Source organism: Pelophylax lessonae, assembly GCF_965119305.1.
Source record: "Pelophylax lessonae genome assembly, chromosome: 11".
Classification (NCBI taxonomy): domain Eukaryota; kingdom Metazoa; phylum Chordata; class Amphibia; order Anura; family Ranidae; genus Pelophylax; species Pelophylax lessonae.
The window spans coordinates 204586516-204603400 of record NC_138778.1 but is presented as its reverse complement, the minus strand read 5'-3'; the positions used below and the strand labels follow the sequence as shown (position 1 = coordinate 204603400).

Below are 16885 nucleotides of genomic sequence, written 5' to 3'. Positions count from 1 at the left end.
GGCACGGCGGTAAAGTCATCGATCCTTTGATCGGTGTAGGTTGTGATCGCTGATTGATCGTGAATATTTGAATACATTTTATACAAAATGAACTGTTATTGATTGAAAATCCTTTACTCAATTAGCCGGCGATCGATCTTACGATGGAGTCGTTGCGAATACGGCCTGCGTTCCATGGCGGTGTAGCATAATCGATCAGATGGGGGAAAAGATCGTACAATGGGATTGTAGAGTGACACAGATACAATGTATCCTCCGGAGGAAGCTGACTGGGTACATTGTATGGGCAGCCAATGGGGGAGCAGCGAAGAGTTAAAGGGACAGTGGGCGTGTCCTGTGTCTGTGTGTAGGCGGAGCCTGGGAGAGAATGCAGAGATTCGGCGATCATTGAGCCGCTGCATTGATCGCCCCCCATAGTCGGTGCCATGAGCCCCCCCGGAGCCCTCTCATCGTCTGTCCGGACACCCCAGCGGGCGGATCCCCGGTGATGGTGCAGAAATCCCGCAATGGGGGGGTGTACCCCGGCCCCCCCGGGGAGAAGAAGCTGAAGGTGGGCTTTGTGGGGCTGGACCCCGGGGGGCCCCCGGAATGTAGCCGGGACGGGGCTCTGCTCATCGACGGCTCCGACCACACCGGCAAGAGGAGCGGCATCCTCAGCAGCAAGCCCCGATCTACCGTCCATGGGACCGGGAAACCCCCCAAGAGGAACGCCTTCTACCGCAAACTGCAGAATTTCCTCTACAATGTGCTGGAGAGACCCCGAGGATGGACCTTCATCTACCATGCCTATGTGTGAGTACTTGGGGTACACCCCCAATACTGGGGTACCAACCTCATCTACCATACCTGGGGTACACCCCCAATACTGGGGTACCAACCTCATCTACCATACCTGGGGTACACCCCCAATACTGGGGTACCAACCTCATCTACCATACCTGGGGTACACCCCCAATACTGGGGTACCAACATCGATATACCATACCTGGGGTACACCCCCAATACTGGGGTACCAACATCTACCATACCTGGGGTACACCCCCAATACTGGGGTACCAACATCGATATACCATACCTGGGGTACACCCCCAATACTGGGGTACCAACATCTACCATACCTGGGGTACACCCCCAATACTGGGGTACCAACATCGATCTACCATACCTGGGGTACACCCCCAATACTGGGGTACCAGCATCATCTACCATACCTGGGGTACACCCCCAATACTGGGGTACCAACATCATCTACCATACCTGGGGTACACCCCCAATACTAGGGTACCAACATCTACCATACCTGGGGTACACCCCCAATACTGGAGTACCAACATCGATCTACCATACCTGGGGTACACCCCCAATACTGGGGTACCAGCATCATCTACCATACCTGGGGTACACCCCCAATACTGGGGTACCAACATCATCTACCATACCTGGGGTACACCCCCAATACTAGGGTACCAACATCGATATACCATACCTGGGGTACACCCCCAATACTGGGGTACCAACATCATCTACCATACCTGGGGTACACCCCCAATACTGGGGTACCAACATCGATATACCATACCTGGGGTACACCCCCAATACTGGGGTACCAGCATCATCTACCATACCTGGGGTACACCCCAATACTGGGGTACCAACATCATCTACCATACCTGGGGTACACCCCCAATACTGGGGTACTAACATAATCTACCATACCTGGGGTACACCCCCAATACTGGGGTACTAACATAATCTACCATACCTGGGGTACACCCCCAATACTGGGGTACTGACATCTTCTACCATGCCTATGTGTTAGTACCTAGGGTAGACCCCCAATACTGGGGTACCAACATCATCTACCATGCCTATGTGTGAGTACCTGGGGTACACCCCCAATACTGGAGTACCCCCTTCATCTACCATACCTGGGGTACACCCCTAATACTGGGGTACCACCATCATCTACCATGCCTATGTGTGAGTATCTGGGGTACACCCCAATACTGGGGTTACCACCTTCATCTACTATACCTGGGGTACACCCCAAATTCTGGGGTACCATCTACCATGCCTATGTGTGAGTACCTGGGGTACACCCTCAATACTGAGGTACCACCTTCATCTACCATACCTGGGGTACACCCTCAATACTGGGGTACCACCATCATCATCTACCATGCCTATTTGCGGATACCTGGGGTACACCCCCAATACTGGGGTACCAACATCTACTATACCTGGGGTACACCCCAAATACAGGAGTACCACCATCATCTACCATACTTGTGGTAACACCATCATCTACCATGCCTGTGTGTGAGTACCTGGGGTACACCCCTAATACTGGGGTACCACCTTCATCTGCCATACCAGGGGTACCACCTTCATCTACCATGCCTATGTATTGGTACCTGGGGTACCCCCCTTTATCTACCATGCCTATGTGTGGGAACCAGAAGAACACCCCTATACTGGGGTACCATCTTCATCTTCCATACCTAGGGTACACCCCCAATACAAGGGTACCACCTTTATCTACCATGCCTATGTCTGAGTACCTGGGGTACACCCCTAATACTGGGGTACCACCTTCATCCACCATGCCTATATGTACGTGCCTGTGGTACACCCCTAATACTGTGGTACCTCCATTATCTACCATACTTGGGGTACACCCCTAATACTGGGCTCGAGCTTCGCCTACCATACCTGAGGTGAGCCCCTAATACGGGGGTACCATCTTCATCTGCCATACCTGGGGGTACTCCTAGTACTTGGGTACCACCTGCATCTACCATGCCTATGTGTGAGTACCTGGGGTACACCCCTAATACTGGGATACCATCTTCATCTACCATAGAAGGGGGCATTCCTAATACTGGGGTACCACTTTCATATACCATGCCTATATGTGAGTTCCTGGGATACACACCAAATACTGGGGTACCACCTTCATCTACCATGTCTAAGTGCCTGGGGTACACCTCTAATTCTGGGGTACCACCTTCATCTATCATGCCTGTGTATGAGTAATGCTAATACCGGGGTACACCCCTTATATTGGAGTACCACCTTCATCCACCATGCCTATGTGCGAGTACCTGGGGTACACCCCTAATTCTGGGGTACCACCTTTATCTATCGAACCTCTGGGTAATTCTAATACTGGGGTACCACTTTCATCTACCATGCCTATGTGTGAGTACCTGGGGTACACCCCTAATACTGGGGTACCACCATCTACCATGCCGGGGGCACACCCCTAATATTTTGGTACCACCATCATTTACCATACCTAGGGTACACCCCAATACTGGGGTACCACCATCTACCATACCTGGGTTAAATCTCCGTTACTGGGGTACCACTGTCATCTACCATACCGGGGGTACATCCCCAATACTTAATCTACCATGCCTATGTGTAAGTACCGCTAATACCAGGGTACACCCTTAATACTGGTGTACCATCTTCATCTACTATACCTGGGGGTACTCCTAATACCAGGGTACCATCTTCATCTACCACACCTACAGTATGTGTGAGTACTAGAAGGGGATACTCCTGATGCTTCGGTACCACCATCTACTCTCTCTACGTACCTGAAGGGTTCTCCTAATACTGGGTTACCACCTTCATCTACCATACCTGGTGGTTACTCCAAATACTAGGGTACTACCTTCATCTACCATGCCTATGTGTGAGTAATTGGGGGACACCCCCTAATACTGTGGTATCACCATTTCTATGTGTGAATACTATAGGGTGGTACTTTTTACTGGGGTACCACCTTCTTCTACCATTTCTATGTGTGAGTACTGCAGGGGATAACCCCTAAACAGGGGTACCACCTTCATCCACCATGCTCCTATGTGAATACGAGGGGGTATTCTTAAAACTCTGGTACCTCCCAACTACCTTGCTTTAGTGTCATTACTGATAGGGGTTAGTCCTAATACTGAGGTACCACCTTCATCTACCATGCCTATATGTGGGAACCCAGGGGATATTTCCAATACTGGGGTACGATTGTCTACCATACCTATGATGTGAATACTGGAGGGGTAACTGATATTACTGAGGTACCACCTTCATTTATCATGCCTATGTGTGAACACTGCAAGGGGGTACTCCTAATACTGGGGTACCACCTTTATCTGTCTTGCCTATTACTGGTGGTACCACCTTTTTATCTATCATACCTATGAGTAAGTACTGGAGGGGTTAATCCGAATACTTGGGGGTACCACCTTCATCTACCATGCCTATGGATAAGTACTGGGGTGGAGGGGGGGGGGGATTTATATTACTGGGCTATGACCTTTATCTACCCTGTTTATATATGATCACTGGAGTGAGGGGCTAATACTCGGTACCATCTTTATCTACAATGCTTATGTATGAGTAATCGGGAGATATATATAATATTGGGATACCACCTTCATTTACCTGACCTGTGTGTGAGTACTGGAGGAGGGGTACTCCTTATACTGGGGTACCACCATCCCTATGTGTGAATACTAGGAAGGGACCCCCTAATACTGAGGTACAATCTTTATCTGCCATGCCTGTGTTTAAGTACCTAAAGGATAGTCCTAATACTGAGGTACCACCTTCATCAACCATGCCTATGTGTGATTACCTGGGGGACACCTACATTTACCAAGCCTATTTGTGAGTATCTGAGGTGGACCTAATATTGGGGTATCACCTTTATCTTGACCGTGTGTGAGTTCTGTGGGGTGCCCCTCTTTTAGGGGTATCATCATCTACTATATTCTGTGTGCACACTAAGGGGTACTCCTTATACTAGGATACCACCATCTACCATGTCTGTGTGAGTAACGGGGGATAATTCTAATACTGGGGTACCATCTTCAATGCATATGAGAGTCCTGCAGAGGGGGTACTCCTAATACTGGGGTATCACCTCCATCTATCATGCCTTTGTATGAATATTGGGGGCTACTCTTAATACTGGGGTACCACCTTCATCTACCATACTCATGTGTGAGTACTGCATGGGAATACATCTAATACTGGGGTACCACCTTTATCTACCATGCCACCATGAGAGTACTGGGGGAAGACACTCCTAATTCTGCAGAAACACTTGCAATACTTGTGTGTGAGTACTGGGGGGCACACCTAATACAGGATTACCACATTAATCTAACACTTCTATGTGTGAGTACCTGGAGGACACCTCCTAATACTGGCTTACAACTTTCTTTCACCATGCCTGTGTGTAAGTACTGTGGGGGGCACACCTAATACTGAGATACCACCTTCATCTACCATGCCTATGTATGAGTACTGGGGGGGGGGGGGGATTTCTGGTAATGGGGTACCATCTAAATGTCTATTTGTATGCCTAAATCTGACTACCTGGGAGTACAACCTTAATACTGGAATAGCACCTTCATCCACTATGCCTATGTGTGAGTACCCAGGGGATACACCCTTAATTTTGGGGTATGATCTTTATCTACCATACCTATGTGTGATTACCGGAAGCACAACCCTAATACAGGGGTACTACTGCCATCTACCATGCCTATGTGTGAGTACCTTGAGTCCACTTCAGTACTGGGGTACCTCCTTCATCCTGTGCGCACTGGGGATGAGGGTACTCTAGTACTGGATGCCATCTTTATCTACCATGCCTACATGCGAGTACCTAGGGCACAGTGATTGTATTGGATTCCTACTTTTTATCTACCATTCCTATGTGAGAATACCAAGGGTACAGTGATAGTACTGGGGCACCACCTTCATCTACTATGTGTGAATACCTGACAATACTAAGGGTACTACCCTCTGTTCCTACATGTGAGTACCTATCTGTGCACTGATAATTGTGGGGTACCATCAACCATGCCTATATGTGAACGCCTGCCACTACTGGCCATACTGTCTATACTAGGATGCCACCTATTGTATGAGTACCTGGCAGTACTGAGATATGATCTAGTATTTGCGAGTACCTTCCAGTACTGGGGTTTGATAATCTAGCGTACCTATTGAGTACCTTCCAAAACTAAGGCATCATCATCATCATCATCATCATCTAGTGTACCTCTGTGAGTACCTGGCAGTACTTCAGTACCGTGACAGTATTAGTATACCATTATCTGCCATGGTAAATAACAGTACTGGGGTACCATTATGTGCTATAGTTATGTGGAAGTACCTAACAATACTGGGACATCACAACCATTTGCTATGCTTGTATGTAACTGCACCCTGACAATACTGGGGTTAATTGGAAATAATAAGGTACCACCATCGACCAGTCCTGTGTGAAGTACTAACCATGCTGGAGTTCTGTAACAGTGCTGAGATACTCAATACTTATCTACCACTCCTATGCGTGACAGTACTGGAGTATACCAACAGTGATGAGGTTCACCAACATGCAAAGGGATACCACCTCCATCTGCTAGCATGTGAGAGTACCTATTACTACCATTTATTAGACGTGCCGAGGTTTAAATTCTGTATTGAGGTGCCAACATCGTTTATCATGCTTGCTTTCGGGCGCCTAATAATAGGGTGCTATCTTCTACCATAGCTTCATGGAGGAACAATACTCATTTACCAGCCTCATCCACCATACTTGGGGTGAGCATGTTGCTGGCAAAAGTACCACCTTGATGAGCCATACTGGCATGTATGTATTAGGATTTTCTGAATGATGGAGGTTTATGAAAGGGAACGAGAGGCCTTTCTCTACTTTATCAATCTGAGATTTACCTGTCCTATGCGGGAGTACGTTCAATACTGAGCAAATCCAAACACAAGAGAAGTTTTGACCGCACTCCGATATGGAAGGTAAACAGTGGACTTTTAGTCCCCGTTCACACTGGGGCAACCTGTGAGGCAACCTGGTCGCCTCACAGGTCGCCTTCCATAGAGAAGCTGTGGACCCGTTCTAATAGGAGCGACACAAGTTGCTCCGACTTAGAAAAAGGGTCCGGAGCTTCTTTGGGGCAACCTGGAGCGACCGTCATAGACTTCAATGTTATGAAGTCCGTGCCGGCCGCTCAGAGGTCGCGGCGCGCTGCTCGCACCGCGACCTCGGAGGTCGCCCCGGGAAATCGGATCGCCCCAGTGTGAACGGGGCCTTATTGAATAAAAATGTATCCAAATATTGCAAACCTCATGGACAAAACAGACAACAGGAGGAAGCAGTTAACGCGTTTCACAAATTCGATTTGCTTAATCATAACTTTAGTTACTGGGATGCGCACAGTTAGTGGGAGCAAAGTGGTTGCAGTTCAGGACAGACATGGGGCTTCTATGGAGTAGAAACTGCCGTGTTGCCATATGTACTAATACTGGGGGTGACACCACAAGCTAGTATCCAGAAATGGGGGACCCTACAGAGGGGAAGAGTAATCCAACAGCATCAAATCCTTGTTGGTGTTGTTTCAGGACAATTTTTTAAAATTATTTTTATCAGTCTACTTGTATATATCACTATGATATACAGTACATCACTATAAGATATATTTATTTTATTTCCATGGAATAATTTTTTTTTCTAGTATTCCTTGCCATATCTGTATTTTATGGTGATTATATATAAAAAAAATTATAAAAATACATAAAATATAATATAATATATTATATATATATAATCTACACAACCCTGTTAAAATGTCAGGTTTCTGTGATGTAAACAAATGAGATAAAGATAAATCATTTCAGAACTTTTCCCACCTTTTTGATGTGATCTATAAACTGTAGAACTCCATTGAAGAACAAATTTAAATCTTTGGGGGGGGGGGGGGGGGGGGGAGTAAAAATAAAAAACTAAAATAATGTGGTTCCATAAGTGTGCACACCCTTAACCTCTTTTACTGCGGCAGGCAGCCCCTCCTGCAGGAACCGACGTATCACTACATCGGTCGTGCGCCTATACTGTAGTAATGTCACTGGTCCCCCTTAAAAGTGTCAAAAATGTCAGTCAGGGGTCCGATCTGTCCGCAGCAATGTCCCAGTCCTGCTAAAAATCGCCGATCGCCGCCATTACTAGTTAAAAAAAAAAAGAAATGTCATAAATCTTTCCTATAGTTAGTAGTAGGCGCAATAACATTTGCGCAAACCAATCCAAATACGCTTGGTGCATTCCCCCCCCCCCCCCCCCAAAAAAAAAATATGTAGCAGAAAACAAATTGGCCTAAAATGTTACAAATTGATTTTTACATTTTTTTGTTTTTTTTTTTGTTTTTTTTTTTTGTTTTTGTTTTTTGGAATGTATATAGCAGAATGTCAAAAATAGTTTTTGCAGAATTGTCGCTCTTTTTTTGTTTATAGCGCAAAAAAAAAAAAAATCCCAGGGATGATATAATACCACCAAAAAGCTTTTTGTGGGGAAAAAAAGACATTGATTTTATTTATGTACAGCGTCACACAACCGCGCAACTGTCAGTTAAAGGCACGCAGTGCCGAATCGCATAATATGGCCTGGTCATTAAGCGTGCAAATCCTTCCGGTCCAGAACTGGTTAAACAATACTTTTGTTGAAGCACCTTTTGATTTTGTTACATTACTCAGTCTTTTTGGGTATGAGTCTATCAGCATGGCACATCTTGTCTTTGCAATATTCTTTGCAAAAACACTCCAAATCTGTCAGATTGTGATGGCATCTTCTGTGCACAGCCCTCTTCAGATCACCCCCACAGATTTTCAGTGGGATTCAGGTCTGGGATCTGGCTGGGCCATTCCAAAAACTTTAATCTTCTGGTGAAGTCATTCCTTGATTTGGATGTATGCTTTGGGTCGTTTAAATGCTGTAAGATGAAGTTCCTCTTCACGTTCAGCTTTCTAGCAGAAGCCTGAAGGTTTTGTGCCAATATTGACTGGTATTTGGAACTGTTCATAATTGCTTCTACCTTGATTAAGGCCCCTGTTGCAGCTGAAGAAAAACAGTCCCAAAGCTTGATGCTGCCACCACCATGCTTCGCTGAGATATGGTGTTCTTTTGGTGATGTGCAGTGTTTGTTTTTGCGCCAAACATACCTTTTTGGAATTGTGGCAAAAATGTTCAACCTTGGCTTCAGCGGACCATAACACTTTTTTTTTCTCACCTGCTTTTGGTGGACTTTGGGAGTTTGTATGGCTCCCACGTGCTTGTATACATGCCTGACAAAGTCAGGGCATGCTCCTAATGAGACGACGTATGGTGTTCTGGGGTATTTCCTCCCAGATCTAGACCAGGGCATCACTGAGCTCCTGAGAAGGTGCAACCTGGCTGCGTCGGATGGACCGAAACATAATGTCCCATTGGGAGTTCTATTGGATTTAGGTCAGGCAAGCTTTGGGGGCCGTTCAATGGTATCAATTCCTTCATCCTCCAGAAACTGGCTGCATACTCTCGCCACATGAGGCCGGGCATTGACGTGCACCAGCGTAGGGTCTGACAACTGGTCCAAGGATTTCATCCTGATACCTAATGGCCGTCAAGGTGCCGTTGTCTAGCCTATAGAGGTCTGTGCTTCCCTCCATGAATATGCCTCACCAGACCATCACTGACCCACCACCAAAGCGGTCGTGCTAAATGATTGTTACAGGCAGCATAACCTTCTCCACGGCTTCTCCAGATTCTTTCACATCTGTCACATGTGCTCAGGGTGAACCTGCTCTCATCTGTGAAAAGCACAGGGTGCCAGTGGTGGATCTGCCAATTCTGGTGTTCAAAGTCAAATGCCAGTCAAGCTCCACAGTCATGGGCAGTGAGCACAGGGCCCACCAGAGGACATTGAGCCCTCAGGCCACCCCTTATAAGGTCTTTTCTGATTGTTTGGTTAGAGAAATTCACACCAGTGGCCTGCTGGAGCTCATTTTGTAGGTCTCTGGCAGTGCTCATTCTGTTCCTCCTTGCACAAAGGAGCAGATACCGGTCCCGCTGATGGGTTAAGGACCTTCTACGGCCCTGTCCAGCTCTCCTAGGGTAACTACCTGTCTCCTGAAATCTCCATGCTCCTGAGACTGTGCTGTGAGACACAGCAAACTATCTGGCAATGGCACCTATTGATGTACCATCCTGGAGGAGTTGGACTGCCTGTGCAACCTCCTATAGGGTCCAGGTATCGCCTCATGCTACCAGTAGTGAAACTGACCCTAGCCAAATGCAAAACTAATGAAAAACAGTCAGAAAAGGGGAGTAGGGGAAAAAAATGACAGTGGCCTCTACCTGTAAAACCATTTCTGTTTTGGAGGTTGTCTCATTGTTGCCCATCTAGTGCTCCTGTTTCATTAACACCAAAGCAGCTGAAACTGAATACCAACCCCCTCTGCCACTTAACGGACCAGAACAATATCCCAGAAGTTTAATTGACTTGATGCTATACTCTGATTAAAAAGTAATTTAATTTTTTTAATTAAATTTCCTTAATTTTCTTGACGAGTGTGTGTGTGTGTGTGTGTATGTATGTATGTTCTGAATGAAAACTATTTTATTCAGTGTTTGTGTCATTGATTAGCTGTGATTGGCAACAGCTAATCACATGGTACAGATAGGCTGTGATCGGCCTTCTCTGTATCATGTGATGACTGTGACCAATCACAGAGTGCATAACAATAGGACATCATGAAAGGCAGGTTGTTCCGTGAAAAAACCATACCCTCGTCACTTCCGGAGGGTATGGATTTCTCACGGCAGTGTTTTTAACGTTATACTTGCCGCCGTTACATTAAAACAGCTCCTCTGCACTATGAGTGATCTCCGCTCCTCTCCCTGTCACTTCCCTGATCTGGGGTAATAAATATAAAAGCGGATCACGGAGCCGACATTTACATCTCATACACCCGCCGCCGCTTTCATATTTATTAGCCCACATCAGGAAAGTTACAAGGATAGGAGCGGAGATGTCTCATAGTGCAGCCGCGCTGTTTTATGTAACCGCCGCAAGTTTAACATTACTTTCACTACCGTAATTATTTCATACCTTCTGAGCATGCGCACTTGTCATCTTCTCTGCTCTTCCATGATGTTTCCGGCTCTCTGAGCATGCGCACTCCTTCGCTGCTCAGCTGTTTCTCACAGGAAGTGACGAGGGTATGGTTTCTTGACGGGGTATGGTTTTTTAACGTTACACAGGTAACAAAGCCTTTCACTCTGTACAACTGTCATGTGATCTGCTGTGATTGGCCACAGCTGTCACATGGTGCAGGCAGCATGCTGGATACGTGTTTGAAATGGAAACATAGAAAAGTGATGGCAGAAAAAAGACCAAGTGGTCCATTAAGTTTACTCTTTGTTAACTTTTTTGTATGAGTACAGATCTATGTTTGTCCCTAACAACATGTTTGAAGTAGTGATCGACCTATATCGTTTTTTTGTTGCCAATACCGGTATCGATATTTTAGCCAATGCATATCGGTATCGGCCAATATTTTCCCTTATCGTCTTTCAGGACAGGCACTTCTGAGAGAACCTGGCTCCTCCCTTCTTAGGAAACACCGCCCCAATTCATTGGATTTAAGCCTCCCTCCAGCTGGCTGCCTCAGTTCTGGTGTTTCCTCCAGCGGGGAGACACCGTCCAAAGAGGAGCCATAGCTGAAGCTACAAGGGAGTCGGGTACTCTCAGAAGCGGCCAAGAAAGACAGTACCGGGGGGGGGGGGGACCCGCCTACCTGTTCACCGCAAAAAAGGTATCACCCCAGCCCCGCTCAGGGGGGCTTCCAGGCTGGGGGCCCGCTCTCCACGCTCGGGTAGAGCGTCCGTCGATTGTGCAACCGCCCCCCGGTGCGGCCGGTGTGGAGCAGCCGGGCCGGATGACGTCACTTCTGGTAGGGGCGGGCACTTCCGGCGGCGATCGCGACTTCCAGTTCCGGGTCGCGGCGGTGAGCGCGCCAGATATGAAGGCTGGTGCACTTCAACAAGCTGGGGGACAGCTTCCTGAGCCACTCCAAGAGCCATGTCGGAGGCACAGGCCTCAGGGACTGCTCCGGGGGAGAACAGCACCAGCCACCATAAGGTAAGGAGACCTGGGGTGGTACTCCCTTCTCCCACTAGCTCCATTTCTTCCCCTAAGGCTCTATAAGGGGATTAGGGAGGCTGAGGGTCACACTGTGGGATCTTTTGGTGATGGTCGTCCCTAGAAACACCCTCTGTTGGGGCAAGCTGTGCGGGCTGGGGGCACTAGTAGGAGTATGTTTTTTACTATGCTTTTTTATGTCAAATTTCAGAAAGCCTCTGAGAAATCAAAAACAGCCCATATTGCTAAGAAGAGATGCCCTTCCTGCAAAGAAAACCCTGGGGAATCCTGGACTAAACCATTATGCAGAGAGTGTCTGGATAGTTTAGTCAGAGAGCACACTGAAAATCAGAATGCAGACTTAGCCACCTCTGTCAAGGAGCTTACTAGCACTTTCCAGTCCTTTAAGGATTTGTTTGCTAACATCCAGCTTCCGCAGAGTTCCCCCCAGTCGGCACGGCAGGAAATTGCTCCAACACCACAGGTACTACCCTCTACAAGTGGGGAGGCACCTGCGGTTTCTGAATGTCAGGGGGAAGAGTGCGATAGCACACCCCCCAATTCTCAAGGCGAATCTGAGGCAGAGGGGTCGGATGGGGAATCCAACAGGACCTCTAGATACAAGCTGTCTCTAGAAGAGGTGGAGGGCCTGCTAGCGGCTATCCACACCACGCTGGGAATCCAGGAAGAGAAGAAAGCCTTATCCTTACATGATCAGATGTATGCGGGTCTGGGCAAACCTAAGAAAAAGGTTTTCCCAGTAAACGAGGTCCTAGTAGACACCGTAAAAAGCGAGTGGCAGGACCCAGAAAGGAAAAGATTTCCTTTTTCTGAGGATGATTCGGCGGTCTGGAACAAATCACCTAAACTGGACGCAGCCTTTTCACGAGTCTCCAGGCATACGGATTTGGCTTTCGAAGATATGGGGTCGCTCCCTGATCCAATGGATAAGCGTGCAGACTCCCTCCTTAAGAAAGCTTGGGACTCAGCTCTAGGAAACCTAAAGCCCGCTAAGGCAATTACTGTAGTAGCCAGAAACATGGAATATTGGCTAACTCAGATAAAAGCACACATTGAGGCGGGTACGGCTAAGGAGACCATATTGTCCTCCTTCCCCATGCTGCTACAGGGAGTAGCATACATTGTGGATGCCTCCGCAGAGTCAGTGCGCATGACGGCCAGGTCATCGGCCTTAACCAATTCGGCTAGGAGAGCCCTCTGGTTAAAAACTTGGCAAGGAGATGGGGGATCTAAAGCCAAGCTGTGTGGGATCCCATTTACAGGGGACCACTTATTTGGTCCAGGATTAGAAACCATCCTAGATCAAACGGCAGATCGGAAAAAATCATTTCCAGTGAAACAGGGGAAAAAGACGGGGTTCAATAGAAAGTCTTATCCCCAAAAGACTTTTTCGGCTCCAAGAAGATCTGAAGGACCGAGGAAATCCTGGAGTCAAAAAGGAAAAGGCCGTGGGGGGGCTATTTTTCGCCCTCCTGAACAGCCCAGAAAGTCACAATGACAACCTCACCACTGTGGGAGGAAGATTGGGGACCTTTCTTCCTCAGTGGGAGGAGATTACCTCCAGCCCCTTTATCCTTCAGATCATAAGACAGGGTTATCAGCTGGAGTTCTCAAGCCCCCCTCCTGCCAGAATGTTAATTACGCATCTGCCAAAGTGCGAAAAGAAGGCCATGGCCATACTCTCCTCTCTCAAGGACCTAAAGAGACAGAAGGTCATTCGGAGAGTTTCACCAAGGGAAGTGGGAGAAGGGTTTTACTCCCACATTTTTGTGGTAATAAAACCCTCAGGCAGCTACAGGTTAATCTTAAACCTAAAACCCCTGAATCGTTCAATCAGATACAGGAGGTTCATGATAGACTCTATCTATTCGATAAGGGTGATCCTTCCCCCACAGTGTTATATGACCTCAATAGACCTCAAGGATGCCTACCTGCACATTCCCATTGCAGAGAAAAGCCAAAAGTTCCTGAGGTTAGCCGTAAGAACAGGGGAGGACATTCAACACTGGCAATTTCAGGCCCTCCCTTTTGGCCTCTCCTCTTCCCCCCGAATATTCACAAAGGTCATAGCAGAGACCTTGGCATTCATGCAGCTACAGGGATTGTCGGTCATCAGTACGACCTGTTATTGCTCGCCCACTCCCAAGAGCAATTGTCCTGGAACCTCCGGGATGCAACACGGATTCTGGAAGGTCTGGGTTGGCTACTGAATCTAGAAAAATCCTCCCTAGTACCAACACAAAGGATATTGTTCTTGGGTTACGAGATAGACTCCAGGGTCCAAAAAATCTTCTTGCCTCTGGACAAAAAGCAGAAGATAAACAAGGCGGTAGGACAGTTGCAAACCAACCAAGCAATTTCAGTCAGACAGTCCATGTCTATACTGGGGTTACTAACAGCCGCCATCCCAGCAGTTCAGTGGGCAGGCCTACATTTTCGTCCCTTGCAGCTATTCATTCTGGAAGCTTGGGACCGCAGCCAGGACTCCCTGGATACATTAATCCACATCCCAACCACAGTAAAAAGATCCCTGTGGTGGTGGAGAAAAGCCGAAAATCTCTCACAGGGCCTCTGTTGGGTTCAGATAGCCTCCACAATCATCACCACGGATGCAAGCGGCACAGGCTGGGGGGACCATCTGGGATCCAAACTAGCTCAGGGGGCTTGGGGACCGGAGGAAGCAAAACAATCCTCCAACTGGAGGGAATTGAGGGCAGTAGAACTAGCCCTCATAGCCTTCCAGGAAGACTTACAGGGACGCCGCATTCAGATCCGGTCAACAATGCCACAGTGGTGGCATACATAAACCGACGGGGGAACCAGGAGCAATCTCCTATGGGGTTTGTCAAAGAGGATCTTTCAATGGGCCGAGGTCCAAGTCCTCTCTCTTTCGGCAGTCCATCTCAAGGGAGAGTTAAATCAACTAGCCGACTTTCTCAGCAGGAAAACTGTAAGAGAAGGCGACTGGGCTCTAAATCGGGAGGTGTTCAATGGGATTACCCAGAGATGGGGAATACCAAACATCGACCTGTTTGCCTCACGGCAGAACACAAAGACACCTGAATTTTTTTCCCTGAGCAGATGGGACGGAGCTCTAGGGGTGGATGCTCTGGCTCAGTCTTGGGTGTTCCCCAAATCTTATGCCTTCCCTCCGCCGGTGCTAATACCAGCGGTCTTGAGGAAGTTTCAAGAGGAAAGTACGACGCTAATCCTTATAGCGCCACACTGGCCAAAGAGACCATGGTTCTCGACCCTAAAACACTTAGCGGTAGAACCCCCCTGGTTATTACCAGTGAGGGAAGATCTCCTCTTTCAGGGCCCAGTACTCTGTCCTCAGGCACAACGTTGGAACCTTGCAGCCTGGCTTCTGAAGAACTGTTGAGGAGCAAGGGTTTCTCGGGCCAACTGGTGCAAACTCTCTGCTAGGAAGCAGAAAGAGACACAGAGTATTTACCTAAAAACTTGGAAGTTTTTTAGAGGTTGGTGCAAAGCAAGCTCTTTAGACGCAGGAAGTACAGTGTCAGTACTCGAGTTCCTGCAAGAGGGGGCAAACAAGGGGTTAGCCATCAGCACCCTGAAAAGCCAAGTTTCAGCCATTAGCGTGTTCCTAGAAATGCCCTTAGCAAAGGATCCTTGGGTGATCCGCTTCTTTAAAGCTTTGAATAGGCAAAGACCAACAGGAAGTCTCCCATTTCCAATGTCGGATTTGTCCTTAGTTTTGCAGGCTCTCATTAAAGAGCCATTTGAACCATTGGAGTCTTGTTCGGTGAGAACCTTAACCCTCAAGACAGTTTTTTTAGTGGCAATCACTACCGCCACACGGGTTAGTGAGCTAGAGGCCCTTTCGGTTAAAGCACCTTTTTTACAAATTTTTGCAGATCGGGTTATTTTTAAGACCGATCCAGCATTTCTGCCCAAGGTAGTCTCTAGGTTCCACAGAGACCAGGAGATAGTGCTACCGACGTTTTGTTCAGATCCTGTGAGGGAACAGGAAATTAGTTTTCACAAATTAGATGTCCGAAGATGCATCCTGCAATACCTAAACATCACGAAGGAGTTCAGGAAGTCAGATTCCTTTTTTGTTTTATTTAATAGTTCAAGAAAGGGTACTAAAGCGTCCAGACGCTTAGACTTAGACTTAGGCTAGCCATCAGTGAGGCTTATAGGCTTTCCGGTAAGGAGGTCCCTATGGGAATTAAGGCGCACTCTACAAGAGCAATGGCGGCCTCTCAGGCGGAAAGAGCTGGAGCTACCCCGGAGCAGATCTGTCGGGCAGCAACCTGGTCCAGTTACACAACCTTCTCCAGACACTATAGACTGGACCTACTATCCGCTAAAGATCAGGCTTTTGGGCGAAAAGTCCTGCAAGCGGTAGTCCCACCCTGAAAGTAAGTACTCGCTTATCCTCTCAGAAGTGCCTGTCCTGAAAGACGATAGGGGAAAATTAAAGTTACTTACTGGTAACGTCTTTTCCAGTAGTCTTTCAGGATCAGAGGATGGAGGTTAGTATGATATATCTTTGTGTCTCCCCAGTGGCCGGAGGTACTCTTGAAGAACTGAGGCAGCCAGCTGGAGGGAGGCTTAAATCCAATGAATTGGGGCGGTGTTTCCTAAGAAGGGAGGAGCCAGGTTCTCTCAGAAGTGCCTCTCTGAAAGACTACTGGAAAAGACGTTACCAGTAAGTAATAATTTTAAATTTTTGTACATTTAAACATTTTTTTTTTTTTTTTTTTACAGGTACTTTTGTGGAGGGAACTGGGGGTCCCCAAACCCCTCCTCTGCACTTAAAAGCATCCAAAACGCCAAGTTTGGCTGTTTTGAATGCTGTTGTTTCTTTTTTTTTTTAAATCTGGCGCCAGAGAGTACCCAGAAGT

General features: G+C 47.5%; 1 protein-coding gene across 10 annotated transcripts in view; it reads left to right on the top strand.

Annotated features, from left to right (window-relative positions):
• Window positions 1-337: 337 nt before the first annotated feature.
• KCNQ2 (potassium voltage-gated channel subfamily Q member 2) overlaps window positions 338-16885 on the top strand; it is a gene marked incomplete at its 3' end in the record, with an annotated part of 158990 nt that continues 142442 nt past the window's right edge. For all 10 annotated transcript variants that reach the window (XR_014225882.1, XM_082271647.1, XM_082271643.1 and 7 more), the window contains exon 1: window positions 338-792. Coding sequence is in view for 9 of the 10 variants with exons in the window: in XM_082271647.1 (XP_082127773.1) it covers window positions 488-792 (305 nt within the window). The remainder of the gene's footprint in view (window positions 793-16885) is intronic.